The sequence below is a fragment of the Hippopotamus amphibius genome, chromosome 5, assembly GCF_030028045.1.
Source record: "Hippopotamus amphibius kiboko isolate mHipAmp2 chromosome 5, mHipAmp2.hap2, whole genome shotgun sequence".
NCBI classification, from domain to species: domain Eukaryota; kingdom Metazoa; phylum Chordata; class Mammalia; order Artiodactyla; family Hippopotamidae; genus Hippopotamus; species Hippopotamus amphibius.
Window position 1 is genome coordinate 100,972,139 of NC_080190.1, and position 23,496 is coordinate 100,995,634.

The 23,496-nt window shown below is 38.8% G+C and overlaps 1 protein-coding gene across 7 annotated transcripts in view; it reads right to left on the bottom strand.

Annotated features, from left to right (window-relative positions):
• Positions 1-23,294, bottom strand: part of WWP1 (WW domain containing E3 ubiquitin protein ligase 1) — a 117,710-nt gene extending 94,416 nt beyond the window's left edge. For 2 of the 7 annotated variants that reach the window (XM_057736459.1, XM_057736456.1), the window contains exons 1-2: positions 23,158-23,294; positions 35-129 (exon numbers count right to left, since the gene is read on the bottom strand). In XM_057736459.1, the coding sequence (XP_057592442.1) occupies positions 35-110 (76 nt within the window). In that variant the 5' untranslated portion in view covers positions 111-129; positions 23,158-23,294. Of the gene's footprint in view, positions 1-30; positions 130-13,662; positions 13,882-22,647; positions 22,929-23,157 lie in introns of those variants that run through there. The other 5 variants (XM_057736457.1, XM_057736461.1, XM_057736458.1 and 2 more) reach the window with 5 other exon arrangements.
• Positions 23,295-23,496: the final 202 nt, after the last annotated feature.

Below are 23,496 nucleotides of genomic sequence, written 5' to 3' on the forward strand. Positions count from 1 at the left end.
AGGGGGAAAAGAAAAACAGTTGTTACTCACTTACTTTGTACCAGGAACTGTTCTAGATACTGGAGATATAAAGATGAGTAAGACACGATTCCTTCTTTCAAGGAGCTCATAGTCTAGTGAGGAGACAACCTATAAACAAATAAACAGTTTTCAGTGTGACAGTTACTAAAACAGATGCAAAATGTCAACTAGTACATCTAGGGCACGCAAGAGAAAATGGATAATCCAACCCACAGGAATCAGGAAAAGGTTCACAGAGAAGGTAACCTTTGAATGAACTGTGTCTTAAAGTATAATTCTTCAAAAAAGAATTATAGAAAGTATGAAGCATTCAGAGAACGGTTGGTAAGGCTGATGCAAAATGATGAGGTCAACAGGCAAACAGCAGTCTAAACTGTATAGGATCCTGTGGGACAGTTCATACAGTATCCAAAATATACCAAGCACAGTTGTTTAAAGCTTATCCTGAAGGTAACTGATAGACCCTGATAGGTTTCCATAGCAAGAACTGCATTTTAGAAGAATAACTTTGGTAGCAATGGGTCTGGATTTAAAACAATGAGTTTATCTGAACCAGAGCACTGGTAGGATGAAGGAAAAAGTTCAGCATATGTTTTAGGTCTCTGACAGATGATTATGGGATAGCTGAGGCTTAGAAAGAAGAAAGATTTTGAACAACTAAAATTTCCCCCTTCCCTATCTGGGTGGATGACAGGGCCATAACCAGGACAGGGAACAGAAGAAGTGGAGCAAATTGTAGGAGACAATATGGCACAAAGTTTTCAAGAGCTAATTCATTTCCAATTCTGCCACTTAACAGCTGTGTGACCAAGTGTGGCAAAAGGAAAAACAAAGTCTGAGTTTTAACAAACTTTCAAGTGAATTGGTTATTCATCCAAATGAATTTAGATCATAACCTATGCCCAGAGGATATGTAAGTTGATCAATGCTTTAAGAATGCCAGAGTCGCATAAGGGTTCATTATTACTCGACTGCAAAGAACAGAATGAGAGTCCTGAATGTAGATAATAAACTACATTTTCAGTCCTGCAAGGTTACAGACCTATCAACTCCTCACTTAGAAGGTATATCTTAATTGTCTGCTTACTTCAATATGTCACTCTTAAGTCAGAAGCAAAATTTTAAAAAAACAACAACAGAAATGATCCATTTTGCATACTATGCATAGCATTAAGGATTGGAAAAGCCAGAGAAATATCATCATATATCTATCTGCCTGGATCAATTAGTAAACATACTTACTGATTGTCTAGTATGTAAAGTGGGTATGGAAAGGACACAAAAATGGTAGAATACAAAGTCCCCATTTCCATACTGGTACTCTAGTTTTAAAGATGATATTAATACAAAGGTAACATCTCAATAACAAGACAGAATGGTACATACCAGTTGCTAAAGAAGTTTAGTCCAATGAATGCGGAACTTGAAAGGTTAGAAAGCCTCCATTTAGGCAACAGCACAAAATTTAAAACTCAATGAATGTGGCAAAGATAAAGATAGATGAACAAAGCCTCCCTCTCCCTAAAATATCCAAAATTCAACAACTCTAAAGCAGAAAATAAGTATTTCATAGAAGTGTAAACTAGGGACTTCCCTGGTGGTCCAGTGGTTAAGAATCCGCCTTCCAATGCAGGGAACGCAGGTTTGATTCCTGGTCAGGGAACTAAGTTCCCACATGCTGTGGGGCAACTAAACCCGTGTGCCACAACTACTGAGCCCATGTGCCGCAACTAGAGAGCCCATGCACTGCAATAAAGAGCCTGCTTACCACAATGAAAGATCCCACATGCCTCAACTAAGACCTAACTCAGCCAAAAAAAAAAAAAAAAAAAAGTACCAAAAACACCTTTAAAAAAAGCATAAACTACAAAATAGGGGATTTATTTTTGAACAACACAGGAATATTACTCCTATATAGAGATCATTTATGAAAATATATTGTTGATCATTTTAACGAATTCATCCTGATTCGCCCAGGACAATCTAGGTTTTGAGTTCTGCTTCCTGGGAACCTCTCAGTCCTGGGCACACCAAGATCTGTTACTAAGGGTAACCTTAATAAACTATGTAATGGCTCTAACTGCACAGACAGCTTTTTGGATGTATCTCAAGGATATTTTTCTAGTGGAATCCTGTTATAATAAAGCATAATTCTGTTAGATTTTACAATTTCTGGGTGACCTACATATTCAGAAAGAAAAAATCAACTTTATAGGGACTACTCATCACTAGGCCTCAATTTCACATCCCTGGGGACTACATATGGGCAGAAAGGAAGAGGAAGGAGCAAAAACTTTCTCAATACCCAGTGCCTTTAAACCTCAGAATCGTTTACTTTTACCGAACTCTCCAAACAATCACCACGTGGTCTCCTACAGATTCGAAGACACTTTCGACTTTCTGCGTAGCCTCCGAACACTCAGTCCTACTGTTCTTCCCCACCTCATGCCATCACTCTCACTCCAGTCGCCGCATCTGTACCAATGCTGTATCTTGCCCACTTCTATTCCACTGACTAGCAGGGATGACCCCATGTTGGGCTTGAAGGCGCCATTCTGCTCGGCATCTCTGAGCAGTTATCTCCAGTACTGCACTCTCTCTTCAGATTCTGTTCACTTCACTCAGGGCCCTCTGTTCCCCTAGCTGTCCTCGAAGCACCTAGTGTCAATACCACCCCTAGTTTATGTCTGCACAGCACCTCACAGTTCCAAACCTTCACAGTCCTATCTCAAGGAAGTAGGCTAAGTACAACCATTTCAAATTTTAACACTGCAACATTAACATTATTTTTAATTCCTACTCTATCTCCCATGGGGCTTTTCTTCCCAAGATCTCTCAACCACTGTGCCTTTTCCTCTACTTTCAAATAAACTTGGTGCTAAGGTCTCAGTATATACTTTTAATTGTTTGGGATAGAAGCTAGGTGATTTCTTAAAAACTCTACTTGTCCACACTTATCTCTCTGTACAAACTTCACTGATTAATCCTCAATGCAAAACACTGGCATTTCACCCTCCTGATAATTTATAAGTGCTACTGGGTAAAAAGGAATAATACTTTTAACTATACATTCCAGTGACCTGAAGAGCATTTGCTGTATCTACCAGACAAAGGACAAATGAAGCCAGGCATCCACATGTATTTTTATCCTCCAGCTACAGTCTGGGTGTTTATTTTCATGTAAAAATGCCTATCTAATCATAGGATCTAATAACCACAACTTTCCATCTTTCTGTACTTTCAGTAATTTTCAAAGTTCCTTTTAGTGCACAATATATGTCATTTTATGGGAAGAACATCGAAGTGTTTTTGATGAGGAAAATGTATTTATCTTCAAAACACCAAATTTCCTAAGTCAGTATTAATATCCAACTCTTATTATTTATTTCTACCCAATTTCAGATTTTCAACCAGAGGAGGTAAATAAATGCATGAATTTTCCCCAAGCCTTCTGGTTCTGTTTTCACTCATCTTCCAATTCTTATCTCTACTTTTCCAGCAACACAAATCTAGGCCTATTTCCTTGACTTCTGTTTTTCAGATATATCTCATATCTCTCCTTTCGTAAGTTCAGTCTCTTCCTAGTCTTTACCTATATCACTTTCTTGTGTTCAATGAGTTCATAATCAACCATATTTTTTTATTTTTAAGTATTATTCCTCTCAAACAATTACATGGAAAATCTGCTTTACAGTTAACTTGTCTCAAAATTTGCCTCTCATTAACATATGTATCTGCTGCCACTTCAAGCTAATAAGTAAAAAAACTTACGCTGAAATGCACCATACACATCACAACTTTAATTTTTTAAGCACTAAATCTTGATCCATCTATAGATTCTCTTTTAAACTGCCAATTTTAACCATTTCCAAACTATGTGACCACCTTGCTCTCAAAATTACTGTGTAATCAATCTACTCTTAAACTATCAGTTACATAATTAATACAAACTATCAGTTGCATAATTAATACAGATTTATTTTCCTTTCTCAAATCTACAAACATTTGTTTTGTTACTGCATGCCCCTTGCTGTAACAGTCAAAAGCCTCGCTGAATTTAACCTTATGCCTCCTCAAATTATTACGGCACACACCCTTATACCTGCTGCCCATTAATTCCATGCAATTTATTTCCTAGTTTACTTCCTGCAATTTATTTATTCACTAGAAATTCACATTCAATAGCTAGTCAAACTACTTAATTCTCTTCCTCATTCTCATTAATTCTAATCAAGGTAATTCTTGATTTTGGCTACTTTAAATTCTACCTACTTCTTTGCCTTAAAACAGCTTTCCATCACAGTGAAGCACCAGTCATAGCACAAAACATGATCAGAGCAACTTAACTTGCTCTGCTTTTCTTATCAAGGTGCTTACCCCCAATTAATAATAGTTACAATTACCTACCTAAAGCAAAACTAACCACCCACCCTTTCAAATAAAATATGTTTCACGCAAACTTCAAGCCAGCAAAATTTACAAGGTCTTCTTGTCCATAAAGAATGCAAATTCCTTCCCCCAAAAGCAATAAATAATTAATATTAGACTTTGGACAGAGGACTAGAGGCTAACCTAGCACTAACTACAACACACCAGAGTAAAGGCCAGTCCAGAGATCAAATATCAAAGAAATTTCTATTCTGTGCTGACAGAAGCCCTGGTTTTTGCTATTTTCGAAGTCAGAAATCAGCAAATTTTTAAAAATTACATTTACTGATAACTTAATAGGAAACTATCATTTACCAGAGTCTAGTTTGAATTTGGATTTGAATTTCTGCTCCCACATTTACTAAGAGGCAACATAACAGTGGTTAAGAGAGTAAATTCTGCAGCCAGACTGCCTAGGTTCAAATCCCGGTTCCACTACTGGCAAGCTCCTTTACCCCGCAGTGCCTCAGTTTTTATATCTATAAAATGAGAACAATAATAGTACCTGCCTCATAGTTGTTAAAAGAATTAAATGAGTTAATATTGTCAAATAGCTAAAAAGACTGCTTGGCACACACTTAATAAATAAATCGACATGACCCTGGCCAAGTAATTTAACCTCTCTCAGCAGCAGATGTCTTAGAAGAAATTAATATTATATAAGCACTTTATGAATTATAAAGTGCTGTATAAATGCTGAATTATTAAGAATATAACATGAAAAAACAATAATATCAAATATGAGACAATGAAAAATAAAGCATTTACAGAAAAACATAGTCTTGCTATATCATAATTTTATCACTTAATTTTTCTGAATATGGAGGTTACTTTTATTTTTTTAAACTTTTCTTTATTTTTTAAAAATATTTATGTATTTACATATTTTGGCTGCACCAGGTCTTAGCTGCAGCAAGCAGGATCTTTGTTGTGGCATGAGGATTTAGTTTTGGCATGCATGGGGGATCTAATTCCCCAACCAGGGATGGAACCCGGGCCCCCTGCATTGGGATCACAGCCTTACCCCCTGGACCACCAGGGAAGTCCCCAGAGGTTACTTTTAAACTTAACACTTTGGCCTTATGAGACACTCACCCTATCTACGTTATTTTAAATAATTTCTACATTGATGAAAGAAATCAAAGATGACACAAACAGATGGAGGGACATACCATGTTCCTGGATTGGAAGAATCAACATTGTGAAAATGCCTGTACTACCCAAAGCAATTTACAGATTCAATGCAATCCCGATCAAATTACCAATGGCATTTTTCACAGAACTAGTGCAAGAAATCTTACGATTTGTATGGAAACGCAAAAGACCCCGAATAGCCAAAGCAATCTTGAGAAGGAAAAATGGAGTTGGTGGAATCAGGCTTCCTGACTTCAAACTATACTACAAGGCCATAGTGATCAAGACAGTATGGTACTGGCCCAAAAATAGAAAGGAAGATCAATGGAATAGAATAGAGAACTCAGAAGTAAGCCCAAACACATATGGGCACCTTATCTTTGACAAAGGAGGCACGAGTATACAATGGAAAAAAGACAGCTTCTTCAATAAGTGGTGCTGGGAAAATTGGACAGCAACATGTAAAAGAATGAAATTAGAACACTTCCTAACACCATACACAAAAATAAACTCAAAATGGATTAAAGACCTACATGGAAGGCCAGACACTATAAAACTCCTCGAGGAAAACATAGGCAGAACACTCTATGACATCCATCAAAGCAAGATCCTTTTGGACCCACTTCCTAGAATCATGGAAATAAAATCAAGAATAAACAAATGGGACCTCATGAAACATAAAAGCTTTTGCACAGCGAAAGAAACCATAAACAAGACTAAAAGGCAACCCTCAGAATGGGAAAAAATTATTGCCTATGAAACAACGCACAAAGGAATAACCTCCAAAATATACAAGCAGCTCATGAAGCTTAATACCAAAAAAGCAAATAACCCAATCCACAAATGGGCGGAAGACTTAAATAGACATTTCTCCAAAGAAGACATATAGATGGCCAACAAACACATGAAAAGATGCTCAACATCACTCATCATCAGAGAAATGCAAATCAAAGCCACAGTGAGGTATCACCTCACACCAGTCAGAATGGCCATCATCACAAAATCTAGAAACAACAAATGTTGGAGAGGGTGTGGAGAAAAGGGAAGTCTCCTGCACTGTTGGTGGGACTGTAAGTTGGTACAGCCACTATGGAAAACAATTTGGAGGTTCCTTAAAAAACTACAAATAGAACTACTATATGATCCAGTAATCCCACTACTGGGCATATACCCAAAGAAAACCACAATCCCAAAAGAAACTTGTACCATAATGTTTATTGCAGCACTATTTACAATAGCCAGGACATGGAAGCAACCTAAATGCCCATCAACAAATGAATGGATAAAGAAGATGTGGCATATATACACAATGGAATATTACTCAGCTACAAAAAGGGATGAGATGGAGCTATATGTAATGAGGTGGATAGAACTACAATCTGTCATACAGAGTGAAGTAAGTCAGAAAGAGAAAGACAAATATTGTATGCTAACTCACATATACGGAATCTAAAAATGGTACTGATGAACTCAGTGACAAGAACAAGGATGCAGATACAGAGAATGGACTGGAGAACTCGAGGTATGGGAGGGGGCGGGGGGTGAAGTGGAAACTGAGACGAAGCGAGAGAGCAGCCCAGACATATATATACTACCAACTGTAAAATAGATAGTCAGTGGGAAGTTGTATAACAAAGGGAGTCCAACTCGAGGATGGAAGATGCCTTAGAGGACTGGGGCGGGGAGGGTGGGGGGGACTCGAGGGGGGGGAGTCAAGGAAGGGAGGGAATACAGGGATATGTGTATAAAAACAGATGATTGAACTTGGTGTACCCCCCAAAAAATAAAAAAATAAATAAAAATAAATAATTTCTAATGGAGATTCTTATAAAAATATACTGCATATAACCTTGTTCTAGTATTAAGTCTCTAAAAATGAAGTATACTGCTCTTCTACTTTCCAAAGTGCCCCGAGTACCTACACAACTTTCACCTCCTAAGATATACTCTCTCCCTGCACTTATATCCTCTTCTTTTTGGCCACCAAAGAGACTTGGGGCTTGTGTATTACTAAAAAAATAAGAAGACAAAACAAGTGAGAAAAAGGAAAGAAAGGAAAGAAAGGAAAGAAAGAGAGAGAGAGAGAGAGAGAGAGAGAGAGAGAAAGAAAGAAAGAAAGAAAGAAAGAAAGAAAGAAAGAAAGAAAGAAAGAAAGAAAGAAAGAAAGAAAGAAAAAGAAAGAAAAAGAAAAAAGAAAGAAAGAAAGAAAGAAAAAGAAAGGGATGGAAGGAAGGAAGGAAAGAGAGAGAGAGAGAGAGAAAGAAAGAAAGAAAGAAAGAAAGAAAGAAAGAAAGAAAGAAAGAAAGAAAGAAAGGGAAAGAAAGAAAAAGAAAGGAAAAAAAAAGAAAAAGAAAGAAAGAAGGGAGGGAGGGAAAAAAATGCTTTGACCAAATAACTTCTTAAAAGAATATTTCTTTTTCACCTCCTACTCACTCCTCCACCCATGCAATTTGGTTGAGGACTCACCACCCTACTGAAATATCTCCCCTCCTCTTCCATGACCAAATAGTAGCCACCTCATAGCCATTCTCTCCTGGACATCTCTGAACTATCAGACAAGTATTCACCCAATAAACACTGACTGGGCTTCCATGTGCTCCCTATGAAATCCTGACTCAAGCCACTAATCTCTCCAGTAACAGAAAATCAATTTACCATGGGGCAAAAAAAGAGCTATCAATATACAAAGTAGATAGCAGGCACTTCTTCTAACACTTTTTCTGAATTAAGTCATTCAGCATATATATCTACTAGGCATGTTTACAGGTAGTGCGGTAAACACTAGGAATACAAAAATCATCTAAGATATACTCTTTGCCCTCAGTGAGTCTGCAATTCAGCAGTGGGAACAAGACAAGGCAGTCAGCAGCTGCAAGCTCACTGGCAGGGCTACGCAGAGAGTACTACAGAAGTACAGAAGACAGCATCTAAATCAGATTTTGTAGAACAGGTGAAGAGGTGTCAAGAAAGGCTTCTGAGAGATGGTAACAGTTGAGATGAATTATGTAGGACTCCTACATAGACACTGTATACATGAGAGGAAAGAAGTGCTATTGGGATCTTCTGTACTCAGAGAAATGAGACCACCAACGTGGGCAGTGAATAAACAAATAGTTCTGCTCAGGGAAGTATGTGGAGAGAGTGTTGCAAGAGATGAAACCTTAAGGCAGAAAGAAGCTGCACCATGAAGAGTACTAAGAAAGCCATAGAGAGTCAATGCATTCTCCGCAGGGAAGGAACATACTTATATTTTGGGAAAACTGCTCTAATAGTGTTGTGAGGGTAGCCTGAAAGTGGGCTAGGCTGGAAATGGCCTGAAATAAAGGAAGAAGCAGAGATATTAAGGACCAGAATCTACAACTGGTGGACTAGTCAGATGCAGGGATAAAAGAAAGGAAGATTACTTCTCATCATCTCCAATACAGCCCTCTTCTCCAAGCTTCATAATTTCTCATCTAAACTACAAGCACATGGTCTCCCTGCCCCCAGCGCTTGATGCTTACTTCCACACCATATCCAGCCTCTATGAAGCAGTCAGAGTGAGCTTTCCAAAACAGCATGCATCACAAAAACTGTTTCACACTCCAACCTTCGCTCATTTTAACTACAATAAACCCAAACGCATATATGGTCCCATGTGATCTGCTGCCCCGACATCTCTCACCTCTCTCCTCCCCTCTTTTCTCTCTCACTGGCATTTCTGCCATCCCTAACCTGACCGACTGGTGCTGCTGAGGGAAGCCCCTCCACCCCCCACCCCGAAGTATTACTGACTGACTGAGACAGAGCTCAGAAAACAGATGTTGGAGGTAAAGGTAAGCGGAGTTCAATTCCCTGCCAATTCCCTCACTGAAGGAGGCACTCCTTGAGTCATTTGAAATACAATGGTCAATAAACACAGAAAAAATTCCCTGTTTTAACATGGATGTGGTAGGTAAGGAATTCAAGGGAGACAGAGCAGAGACTTGGGCCCAGGTGAGTAACAGCACCAATCGCCACACGTGTGAGTTTTTTTTCCAACTCATTTTTATAGTTCACGTTTAGAGGCAAAGATACATTAGCGCTGTTTAGAGCATAAGGTCCAGAAGAGAAAAAGGCATACTCTAGGTACTCTCAAACTGGTTCTAGTTACTCATATGCATTAAATATATATATGTTCTCTGCCACCTTCATTCATTAAAATTCAGCTAGAAAAAATAAAATAACAAGTATTCTCCAAAAAAGCTCTTAATCCAAAGCTCACTAATTATGCATATTTCTAATCCACTACCACTACTTTCCTCAACCTGGCTGCATGTCAGAATTACCTGGGGACTACAGGGGGCGGGGGGTGAACCCCAAGTGATTCTCACGGACATATGGGGACCAATGACTTTCTACATATTATTCCCACTGCTCATCTACCTAATTTCTAACCATCCCTCAAGATTCAGCTCAAGCAAACAGCACTATAACCATTTTTTTTCTTTATTTCCCCCATTACACCAGAAATTTCTTTATTACTACTCATCTTTATAATTCCAGCCCCTAGCTCACTGCTCTGCCCTTACTATATACTTAAAAAATGTGTGTTAAATGAAGATTCACAATTAATAAAACATTTAACCTGTAAAAGTGGTTAAAGTGGTTATGTTAAAAAAATGTACCTAGATAGCACAAAACTGAAACTTTAAAATATTACAAAGAAAATCCTATACAGGTAGGATGACTAATCACTTATTCCCACTCCCATCTTTGTTCTGATAATTCTGAGCACCAAGTCCACGTCCATCTTACCAATGTGATTTTATCTCCACAGCCCACAATAAAGGCTTAATACAAAGATGTCCAATACAAAAGTAAAAGATAAGTGTTACCTAAAATGTTCACCTGACTTATTAAATACTCAAATGTCCAAAAGTATACAAACCAGAGAAAAGCTCCTGAAACTTGGCCACTTTCTGTCCCTAACTAAATATTCAAAATAATTTAATATTGTTTATATACTTTTAAGAATAATTATGAAAAATAAACATAGTCAATAAGTAAAAATTTCTTTCTTTTTTTTTAAATGACCTGAGGAAGGAAGGGGATTGGAACAGATGTTGGCCAATAAACTAATTCTCAAGTTATACATCAACTGGACTCTAATAAAAAGTCTGCGGGAAGGACAGCTCCTTAGAACACGGTACAGATTTTCCAACAGAAATGTTATGAACCGTGGTGAGACACCAAGACCAAGCCACAAAAGCCTACCAAATCCATAAGAGCCAAACTACTTGTACTGTCCATAGAGATGTTTCAGAGCTTCCACAAAGATGTATTTGTGTGCATATGCAAAAATGAAAGCAGAATTCCAAAATAAATTGTTGACACTGAGAAAAAGTACTAAAAGCACTTGGCATGGTACCTGACACATGCTAAATATGAGTATTTACCATATGTTATAGCTATTTTTTACCCAGAATCTCTGATTCCAAACTTTTGTGTTCATCAAAATAGCTTTATTTTTCTCACTGCATTCTAGACTATAAATTCCAAGAGTGCAAGACAAATCCTAGCCATTGGCCATTGTATCCACCATGCCTCCCTCAAAGCCTGGCACACAGGAGGGTTTAATACTATTTAGATGATATTTCGATACTTACTGTCAACCATTTGAATCTTAAAAACAACTAAGTAAACACAGGCTTAAAACCAAATAGCCTTATTTAGTTTTTAGGTGCTCTTTTAAATGAACTATGGTACTTCTCAAATAGATTTTATTTTTTAAAAAAACTACTATCAAAATGAAGGAAAAAAGTGTAAAAATTCACGCAGAAAATACTCCTCCAAGAGTCACCAGCTTAGAAAACACTGCTCTAGATAAGCAGCCTCACTAAATGGCTGAATGAAGACAGGACATCTAAAACTTCTCTGGGCCTTGGTAATCCCATTAAGAAATGGGGGACAGAACATATTGAGATTTTCTAGCTTAGAACTGCTTGACTAGAAACACTGCATATTTCATGAAAACGCAAGAGCAGCAATCATCCACAATCTTTGCATCAACTAATTCGCAACTGTTTCCATTTTTGTACAGTTATTTTCCTCCAATAAAGATTTTTTTTTTACAAAGTTGAAATCCTAGTATACGAGTCATTTTATTTTCTAATTTCCACCTCCCATTTACAGTAAGAGCTGCTGAATACAAATCTGATTGAGCCCTTGGCCAATATCAGAGAACAATTTAATTTATGCTTGCAGTTTTTACAACATACCTTTGGCAACAATTTTCTAGAAGGCCACAAGATGGTGATACTGCTCCACAAAACACACCTTTTAAAAATATAATCGAATACTTTATACCAACTTTTCCAAAAAATGATATCAGCAGTTTTCCTGCACTTCAAGTAAACGATATAAAAAAAAGTTTGTACTCTATTTACTAGAAAATATTACTGAGGAAGAAAACACATTCATCAAATTTAGCAGTAACTATTTTAATTTTCAAGCTAAACAGTTATGATCCTTAAGAACAAAACAAAAACACAAGACTCTGTCACTATTACTGTGTCTTATCACGAATCTTTCCTTCCCTCTCTGCTCCAATCCCCTTCCTTCCTCAGGTCATTTAAAAAAAAAAAAGAAAGAAATTTTTACTTATTGACTACTTTTTTTCCCATAATTATTCTTAACTTAGGGAGATATTTCTCTGTTTTAAAAGAATTGATATTTAAATGTATTTCCATCAGTAAAGGCAAACTACGCCAAAATGAAAATGAAATCATTTCTATTTGCTTTTATTTCTCAATTTCTTATAATATACAATATTATGTTCATAATGGCAAATTACCAAAGCTTTTCAAGCAGAAAATGTTTAGTCATTTTCCCCATGCCTTAGTGAGTATCAATAGAAAGTAGGTTTCCCATTCCTGTGGTGCATGTCAATTAAAAAAACAAAATCAAATACCAGCATCTTGAAACCTGAATTCCAAACTTTTAGAATCAACTTAAGTTAATATGTAAAAAGAGCTGCGTAAATACTCCCTAAGCAGAAGAATAGGATAACAGAGCATAACTACCTGGGACTGGCAGCACTTACGTGCAGTGCCTAAGTGACGCAGAAACACGGCCAATCTTAAACCTGGAATCTAAATCAGGTCTCTGACTCCAAAAATAATAAGAATCACAGTGACCATTTATTAGGCTCCTCTTATTTGTCAGTCACGTTGCCAAAAAACCTCTCTCTAATGTTATCAATCACCCTTGAGAGTCATTATTTCTACTAACAGGTAAGGAAAATGAGGTTTCAGGAATTTAAGTAAATTGCCCAGGGTCTCAAAACTGGTGAAAGTCAGGATTCCGAACCCGGATCTCCTGGATTCAAAACCAATGCTCTTTTTGCTACATTTGTGCTACAAAAACAATATAAAAAAAGAAATTCTGATCTAAACCCAAACCTTAAAATGAGCAGTTTGCTGTATCAATCTGATGATCCTATTCTTTTATTCTCTTATCAATTAAGCAACTTCATAGTAGGGTGGTTTTGTGGGGCTTTTAAGCTAGGTCACTGAAAACACTTTTCCTGAAGGTTGAAAAAGGAATCTAAAACAGGGAATGTGTAAAAGCATAAACACATTAACAATGAAAGAGGTAGGCTGCTGGGATTGTGTTTAATAAATCATTTCCATGTATTCTGGGAAAAACATCCAGGGCAACATAACATTCTCACTCTGCAAAGATTAAGTTTCATGTACTTACATCACGTAACATCTCATCTTTCAAAATGACACAAACATTTCCATAAATAATGTGTCATTTGTTTCAAAGTGTGGTATTTTTAATAATATATGTGCTTACCAAACTTTTTTCCTTCAAATCCAAAAAGTTTAAAGGTTTGGTATTCTTCAAATACATAGTATTTGCTACATCTCATGAAGCAGCAGAAAGCATAGAGTCATGAATTAGAGCTGAAGCTGAGGCTGAGAGCTGATTAAAAGACTCACTGAGGGACACAAAGCTTCTTAATGTCAGGCCAAACCCGGGTCTGCTGACAAGGCCAGCACTCTTCTCCAATGCACTGGTCACTAGGATAGCATGACCCAAAGTTACACTCACCTCAAAACATGTCCTGATTGTTTCTAAATATATTAAGGCTTCTAATTTTCCAGTATTTAAGTAGCCATGGAGATCTGTTAACTCTTCAATTCCAAAGAGCCAATTCCTAGTGTGAGAAGAGCATGTTGGGTAATGTAAGAGAGTTGAACAGATCTAGGTTCCAAACTTCAATTCTATTATTCAGGTGCATTTCACCTCTCTGAGTCTCAGTTTTGTTACCTGTAAAATGAAGATACCAACTTAGTTTTGTGAAGGGGAAAAGAAGTGTTAACATTAACTCCAGGAAATCAGAATTGTTTCTAGAATGGAACATAGGTGTCCAATAGCTGATGACTTCCTAACACCCTCTCATCACCACCACCACTCCTGTCACACTCTCAATTACCCTGAGAAACTCCACTATTTTTCTATCACACTTCCACAACAATACAGAGGACAGCAGGTTAAGAAGCACTTCCATCACACTGCCATGCTGCAAAGTGATACTGCACTGGCAGGCAAATTCTCAACCTCCACGCCGCCAGGGAAGTCCCAGATATCCCCATTGTTACAGGAAAATATTAGAATCCAAAATACACAGAAACTTTCCAAAATGAGATAATCAATTAAACAGCTAAGATTTTACTCCTAGAATAACACAATTCTTCTCAAGTTTAAAATACAGGGTTACAATCCACAAATCCAAAATTCCAAAGGCTATAAAAACTTAAAAGTTCCTTCTTAACTCATTTGGTGACAAAAGCTGAGCTGATCTGAACTCATCTGGCAGCAAAATCTGACCAGATGTATAACTATTTATTGCCCTTATTTATCCATAATTAAACAACTGCCAAGGAATGTATATAGTGCTGCCCTAAGACTTCACTGGGGTTTTATGTAACACAGAATATGGAGTGTATTATATTTCTAAAATTTTTAAAAAGAATTATTTCTGTAACACATCTGACACCAAAAACAAGGTGGTATAAACCCATCCTAGTGAATATTTATTCAGTACTAAATGTTAGGTTTAAGTCACACAACATATCTATGAATAGGTAGTATTAGTACCATTTTACATGTGAATATCCAGTTTACATACTGTAAAATTAGGCCTTAATCTAAGGTTACCTTTACCAAGATTGCTTCGCCAATAAATAAGTGCCAGAACTCAAGTCTAGGTTTGTCTTACTTGGAGGCCTAAGCTCTTCTTCTTTTTTTTTTTTTTTGGCTGCGATGGGTCTTTGTTGCTGTGCGTGGGCTTTCTCTAGTTGTGGCAAGTGGGGGCTACTTTTCGTTGTGGTGCGAGGGCTTCTCATTGCGGTGGCTTCTCTTGCTGCAGAGCATGGGCTCTAGGTGCGAGAGATTCAGTAGTTGCAGCACGTGGCTTAGCTGCTCCACAGCATGTGGGATCTTCCCGGACTAGGGATGGAACCTGTGTCCCCTGCATTGGCCGATGGATTCTTAATCACTGCACCACCAGAGAAGTCCAAGGCCTAAGCTCTTAAACAGCTGATACTTCACATGAAAATTAAATTACAAAGAAAGTTTTAAAACAAATTACAATTACCAAAACTTTTAATGTAGAACAATGAAATTCCTGAGTATGATGTATACTTTCCATTCTAGGCATTCACATCTAAGCATCAGAGCATATTTCACAGCTCAAAGGACAAAAAGAGATGAGTTTATTGTTGCTTTTCTTCCCAAAGAACTGGCCACAGTCAGTGAAAACAAAAACAACAGGCTCCTCAAACAAATGCCAACTAATCCTTTCCACTCAAATTTAGAAAGAATCATGGGTTTAGCATGTTTTTTACCACAAGATAAAAATAAGGTTGATACAAACAAAGGTTAAGTTTTTCCAGGAACAGCCTCAATTTAAAGATTGGCTGTTCCAATGACATATGATCACAGGACTGAGAAGGGTTAAGGTGACACAGATGCAGACTGTCACTACCACTGCCCTAAGCAAAAGTCAGAGAAAATAAGCTTCAAGGTTTTGGTTTTTTTCTTTTGGATTGATCGATTTAAAATTTAAAACCTTCTCTCAAGACTTTCTTCTCAAATCAATATCCTCATTCTAAGCAATGGTTTTTCCCCACAAGAGACAGAGCACAGCCCTCATCCAACCAAATTAGGCACACTTCAATAGAAATCTCAATTTCTGAGCAGCTTATTTTAACTAAGTGAAAAGTGGTAAGATTATCAGATAAATAATCCAATAGCTAACTTAACTGTTTCAGCTAAGGCATTTTTTAAAAAGAAACAGCTTCATTCATAAAAATGTATTTTGTAGAAGTACGGGGAAATTTTGTGAAGAAGGAATCCTGATGGGTACTCCTTGCAGGGTTACTTCTCTTGCCTACTTCTTACTGTAAGTCACCATGTATCAAGTTTCTACAGTTTGTTTGGATCAAGTCCTTGGCAATTATCTTAAGCCTCTATAATACTTGAAAGGTTCAGATGTTAAGCTCTCTTTGTGTTTATATTACACATGTGTATTTATTTAACACTGTAGCTTAAAAATGGTCTCAGGGAACACCAGAACCCCAAATTACGGCTTCAGTTTATACCAGCAGTTCTCAAACTAATGTGTACAAAATCACCTGAGGTATTTATTAAAAATGAAGATTCCTGACCTCCACTATCAAGGGCCATACCGCAGATCTCGAAGAATTCTCAAGAATCTACAGGTTTAACAAATATCCCAAATGACCATGATGCAGGGACTACACTTTGACAAATACTTCTCTACCCTGTATTTCATCCAGTGACGGTATTAACAATTTCTTGTTCCCAGACTGTACAGCCAAACCATCACCACCTGATATACCGCAGCCATGTTGAGTCAGTACCTTTCTCAGATTCAGTCTTAACCTTTCCACAACTTCCTTTTTAAGCTAAGCGGTAAGATGTGATATCCAGCTCTGCACATGCCAAACTAAACTACATCTGTCCTTGAGAAATGCGTGGCTCACAGAAAAGCGGACTACTTGTCTGAATTTTCAACTTGCTAATAATAAAGAATTAAGAGCAATAAAAATGATTTAGGGGCTGCTAATGACCGAGGGACCACACTTTCTGCTTTACAAACATTATTTCAATGAATCCTTACAAAAATCCAGTACAGAAGATATTTTTTACCTATTACAGAAGAAGAAACTGAGGCAACACTGTTGTTATACATCACTGACAGAAGTCAGCTGTGCTGACTAAAGCTACAGCTCTTGACCCACATGCAGGAATGCCTTTAATTCTTAAACTTTAAGAGCAGAACGATCTAGTTTATTTACTTCTAAAGTAAAGTATGCCCTAAATTATACAGAGCACGTTCATTTGACTAATTCTCCTCCCACACCTAACTAAACACAAAGAATAGTTCATCTTGGCAAGTTGGAGCTAAGGTACAACAGGAGTATCCTACTTCAAGTCAGGGCTCAAGTCAGTTTGCTTCTACCCATCCTAATTATGGGCACACCTAAACAGTTCTCAAAAGAACTTGTTTTCCTTAGTTAAATAAAAAGCTATCACACCTACAATTCTGTGAATGCTAGTACATTTTTAAACCATTCATGTAATTTAGGGCAGGGAGAACAGCCATAAAGAAACACCTTAAGGTAATTCTACCTACACCTTCCTTTGTGTCCTAGCCTATCCTATTTATATAATGTTTCTTAGTACACTCAATCATCAAGTCCTGCCCACAACAGCCAACATACTACTATATTCAGAAATTTGCAAAGAGATTTGTACTAGGAGGCAGGGGCCCATTTTTTCATCTATTCAAAATTCAAACATGTTCCAAATCTATACCTAAATTCTTTAAATGACATATAATGATTCATTATTCCACTCAGAAACTATAATGCAATAACAACAAAATATGCATTTTCTTCATTCCACAGTTAGCCATAACATTACTTAGCATATAACTTGAACTAAAAAAAGGATAGTACTGAGATAAAGTGACAGTGAGATAACAATGAGGTGAGAAAACCCCAGTTAGCAATCAGTGAAACTGCCTGTTCCTGGGAAGGACGAGCATCGCCTTATTCCTTACATTTCATTAAGGAGACAGATTTCCATTCCAGTCTCCACAATGAAAGAATATTTTCTCTACTATAATGACTCCTCCTCAAGGAAGGGTGGCTTATCCCAAACTTTCCCGGACACTGCAAACAGAAAATACTATTTGTGAGGCACCAGTTTCCTCAAGGTTAGTCAAGGCCAGAGTAATGGGCCAAGGAGCTCTGCACTCCAGGTCTCGCATCTAATCACAAAGGCTAATCCATCTCTGCCTATACACTGCACAGGGTGTTTGATCCAAATGGTTAAACTGGGTAAATCACTGTTTCGGGGCAGCCTGGGCTCTGGGTCCTGCAGTTTCCTGGCCTCACCTACAGGAAGTCAATCCTGCCCCATTATGGTAGCATATGGGTCAAATCCCAGAGACCCGAAACTCTCTCTTCTTTTCTACCCCAGGAGTGCTTGCTATTCCCATTTGTGTAATAAGCCAAACACACTATCATTTGCACTTTAGACTCAGTTTTCCCTCAGACAGGCCCAGACTCAAAGTACCAAAAGTACCAGGCAGCTCAAGTCACAGCTTCCAAAACAGTTTTCCAAAAGCCCCATTTTGGGGTAATGCAGCTGTGTGGTATAATCCTGGGATTCGCATACTTGTCTAGTCCCTTTCCCTTGAATCTGGGCAGGATCTATGACTTGCTTTAACCAACAGAATGTTACAGAAATGAAGCTATGCTGGTTCCAAGTCTACATCTTAACAAGGCCTGGTTGCTTCTGCATTCCTAGAAGCCCTAAGCCACCATGTAAGGCCAGCAATCCTTCTGGAAAGGCCACATGGAGAGAAGTGGCCGTGAGACAAGACTATGTGATAAAAGAGAAAGAGAGAGAGAAGACCAGCACCCAGCTGAAAGCCAGCCTTTAAAGTGACCACCAGCAGAACTGCTCAAAAGAGCCCAGCCCGGGAGAGCAAACCTGTGAGCCAAAAACAGAAAAACAAAAAACAACCTGGTTGTTTTAAGTCACTTAGTTTCAGGTTTGTTAGTTACACCACAAAAAATAACCAAAACAATGCTCACCTGGTTCCCTGTTTTTTTGCCTAATTTATTCGAAACCCAGAAAAAGGGAGGGGTGTAGCGGCAGGCAGCAGAGACACCATGATGTATTATGAACAAATAATGGGTTTAAGGAACATCAAGACACGTGCTGGTCTTTCTTACACCTCAGGAATTATCTGACAAATGGTTTTACGAAATGTACTCCAAAAAAAAGATGTTAAACATATGAATTTGAAATGTATACTAAGAGCTTTTTAAGGTAAATTTCTTTTTAAGTGATAAAGCTTTTTACGTACTGGTAAAAACCATGAAATATCATGATACATACTTTTGAAAATCAGATCCTGATTTACATGCTCCAAAAATACAAATTTTCACAGACAAAGCTTTTACAAAAGGCAAACTAACTTCATCTGTAAAAACAGCTGAATTAAAATCAACAAATTTTCAAAAGGAAATTAATACCTACATTTCACCAACGTACTTTTTCAGACAAGAAATCACCTTCTGCTTTTTCCTTGATGGGAGGATAACTATTTGTGATAAATACTGAAAATTTTCAAGTTTACCTACCAATAGCCACTACAATGAGGTTACCGTTTTAACACAAAGGAGGAAACAGACAAGCTCAGATCTACACAGTAAAAAAATTTAACATAGATTCCAAACAGGTAAAATCAAATTTCTCACATAGAGCCTTTAGTTAAATATCCATTTTAGATGAAGAGCTGGTGGGAAAAGAATACTGACTCAGCAACAAAAAATGGGTTTTAGCTCTAGTTCTAATTTTAGCCACTTGCTAGCCATTTACCCTGGAAATTTCATATTTTTTAATTTCTTTGAGCTTCAGGGTCTTCACCTAAAAAACAATTATCTCCTGATATACCTACTGCTCAGTTTTCATGAGAATCAAATGATGTCTATACAACCATGATGAAAAAGTGTAAAATACTGTAATACATAAAATATGATACACTTAATGCCAGCAAAGAGTAAAAGGCCACCGATGTGTGTGCTGTTAGACATTTTTCCTCCACTGTGTATTAGTTACTTCAACAACCACTATTAAGGCTAATTTATTGCCTTCCACTGCTTGTTATAATTACATCATATTTTGACAGAAAGAGTAAAAAAGATCCTAGCCTTTCTAAAAATCACGTAATCAAAGTTTCTAGAGCTATAAAAAATATTATGTAATAACTTGCTCTGCTTCCCTACCAGGAAGCCAATCCTATAGGTGCAGAAAAGGCAACTGTTTACTAATCAAATTATTCTTTAACCATAACAGGCAGAGTTAAGTACTTAATCTAATGAAAAAATTCACTGACTAGGTCTCCACACTCCACTAATTTTTACTTGATAAAGGGTTCCTGAATGAAGAAGTATTCTCAAGTAGGGAATACCTGAATAAAGATAAAAGTTCTTAAAGTTTCTTATTTCACCTACTTCCCGTCCAGCCCCACCTCTCCAACCCAAACTGAGATATAAAGGAAATAAATGAGAACAGGACTGTTGTGATACTTCTATGTGCTCTCCAAACAGCCAATTCATCCCTCAGCTTCACTAGCTCTCTTGCACATGGGAAACAAGAAAGGTACAGATAGTTCAATAAAAATCTAAAACCCAAGAATCACAAAATGTTAAGAACTGGAAGGAACCTCCCCGGATCATCTACTCCCTACTGATGACGTCACTTAAAGGCAGTGGCTACATCCAATCGATGGTAAATCGGTTGCACACATCTCCATACCAGAAAACCATCACTGTCAATCAACTCCTATTTCACCCACCTGCTAACTGAAATACTTGGCACAAATCACTTAACATCTTGGATTAGTCTGTTCTGTAATAGAGTAGGAAATAAGTTACTCAAAATTCTCTATAAGCTGTAACGCACAACAGCAAGTCTAAGGAGATACTGTCTCTAGATGTACATAGAATACGTCTCTACAGCAGAGGTTCTTATTGGTAAATGAAAGTATCTGAAGGTTCTATTGTTTTAAAAGACCCCCATAATTCTAAGCACTGTTCCCAACCCACTGGCCCATGGGTTCCATGGATGAGATTTAGGTGGTCTACAGACTCTCCTAAAATTATGTCCACAAAGCACAGGTGCATACGGAAATTTTCCAGGCCAGCAGATTTCTTTAGTTTCACCAAGGGTTACTAACCCCTCAAAGGTTGAGGACCACCGCTGTAAAGTGACACACATACGCTGAAGATAAAGCTTCCAATGGATGTTGCTCAAAATGTACCACTATTCTCCCAACTAACCTGGGTCAGAATCTGTTATTTTTACTTTCTTCATTTTCCCTCTCATCATCAAATTCTGTCTATTCTACTTCCTTCTTCTATTCCTATTACTACCGCCAGAGTTCAGACCCTTACACCTATGACCACAGCAATGAAGAAGTCTGTCTACCTCCAGGTTCCATTTCAATTCACATTGCAAGCTGCTGCCAGATTAATCCTCTGAAAACAAAGCTTTAATCGTTTCATTCCCAATTCAAAAATCACCTGTAAAACCCACATCACCTACTAAATCCAAGGTCATAAGCCTAGCATTAAAAGCAATCCATAAACTGGTCCAAATTTTTACTTGAAGCTTACCACCCATTATACTGGTACAAATATGGTATATTCCACCCAAACATATCTGCCTTTCCCCAAATGTATGAACTCTGTGCTCTCTTATTCCCTTCTCTCTGCCTGGATTATCTTTCCCAGTCTGTCAAAATTCTATAGTCATCCTTCAAACCAAAGATTTCAAAAACCAGCTCTATGAAATAACTCTAACTCCACCTGGCCAAATGAGATATGAGCTCTACCCCTCTGAATCTGAATTCAGTATATATTAAAAGACAAATGAGGCATTTGTGTAGAGTCCTACCTGCCTAGCTAGTCTGTGAAGGCAGAAACTGTTATCACTCTCATCTTTATATTCCCCCAAATCCACCGCAGTCATGCAGTAGATGCTTAATAACTGTGTAAGGAAGTAGAAGAAATTTCAGCCCTCGCATAGCAGGCAGATTACCATCTCTTGAAGGCAGAGATCTTACATGCAACATCCTCTATCATGCCAGGCTTCCAAAAACATAATCTTTAGTTACTGCTTTTCAAAGCCCGTATGTTGTAGGTCATATAAATAGTTTTGCATTTTAAGGGAAGAACTATTTGAAAATGTTAACAAGCTACTTCAGAAAGAACTGTTTCCCCACATACTTTACACTTCTCAATCTGAAGAGCTCCCAACACTTGGCCACTAAGTATTCAATTTAAAAAATATTAACTATTTATGAAAAGTGATCATTTCAGCCACAACTTATCTATTTTATGACTAAAAACAAGTCACATAAAGAATGCCTTTCTTCTTTAAAAGGTCCATTTCGCTTATATAATACATACAGAGACTTAATGAGACAGGTAAAGTGGGTTTACACATAACCAAGAATTCTTGCAGAAACCTGCACACAACTGTACCCCCGATATTTCAGGCCAAAAAAAAACCCCAAAGAGGGGGAAGATGACTTTGGACGTTATTCTTTTACGCTACTGTTTATTACCAATAACAATTTAAAGCAGGAAATCACATCTTCTGCACACTAGCTACACAAAACGATAAAAACCAATGACACAGAAAAAGAAAGCCACATCAAGCCCCTGGAAAATACTTTATCCTGGAAAAGTAAAAATGTCAGAATAATAGATACTTCTCTTCTTTGGTAATGAAGGTTTCAAATAATCACAGGAGCAAAAGAAAGCTCAACTCCGAATCGATGGAGCAAAGAAAGGGCTGTGCACAAGAGTGATCATTTAAAGGGTGTAAACGCAAAGGGCAAATTACAAAATTTTTAAAAGGTCTAACAGATGAAAGAAGAAGGTCCAAGTCACAGACGAGATAAGGACTGGTAAAAAAAAAAACCTGCAAGGTCACTGGAACCTGCCAGGTCACAAAGGTGGAGGTGGGGGTTGTGTCGTGGGGAGCTGCAGAGCCAGCGAAGCACCGAGAGCGATGAAAACGTTGCAAGGCGAGGAGTCCTTGGTTTGGGACGGTGGAGCTGCAGTGAAAGTCAGGGCACGGGCAGTAAGTCCACAGATGAGGGCTTTCAGGAGAGGGGTTCGAGGAAGGAAGAGGACGTAGAAAAAAGGTGAAGGAAGCTGGAGAACTGCGGCTGCCGAGTCACGGAAACACTTCTCTCCTCTCCAGGATCATTCGCTCAGGCCTGTGCCGGGGCCAACTCGGGGCAGGACCCGTAACCCCACCCCAGAAAACTCCCAGCCCCCGGGCAGCCGGCAGCCCGGGCGGCGCGGGCGGCCCCCGACGGCCCTCAGAGTGTCCTTCCCGCCCTGCCGCGGAGGTCCCCGGCCCGCGCCCCCCGACCCCCGGCCCCCCATTCCGCCGGCACCCAGCCCCGCACCGCGGCGTCCTCACCCGGCGCGAAGCCGTCGGCTCCCGGCAGCCCGGCGGCCCCGGCGGCGGCGCCTCCTCCACCGGCGGGCGCCCTCACCCTTCCGCGCCCAGGATCGCCATCTCGCAGCAGGCGCGGCGGCGGCGGCGGGGCGGCGGCCCCCCCCAAGGCGTCGGCCCCGGCAGCCCAGGCCGCCGGTAGCCACTCGCAACCCGCTCGCCGCGCTGGCCGACACCCGACCCTCCCCCCACCCCCACCCCGGCCGCGCGCCACCCTCGTCAGGCAGACCCCACGCCTCCCTCCTCGGGGGCGCGCCGCGTGCTCACGTCGCCGGCGCCGCGCCCCGAGCGCGCGCGCCTCCC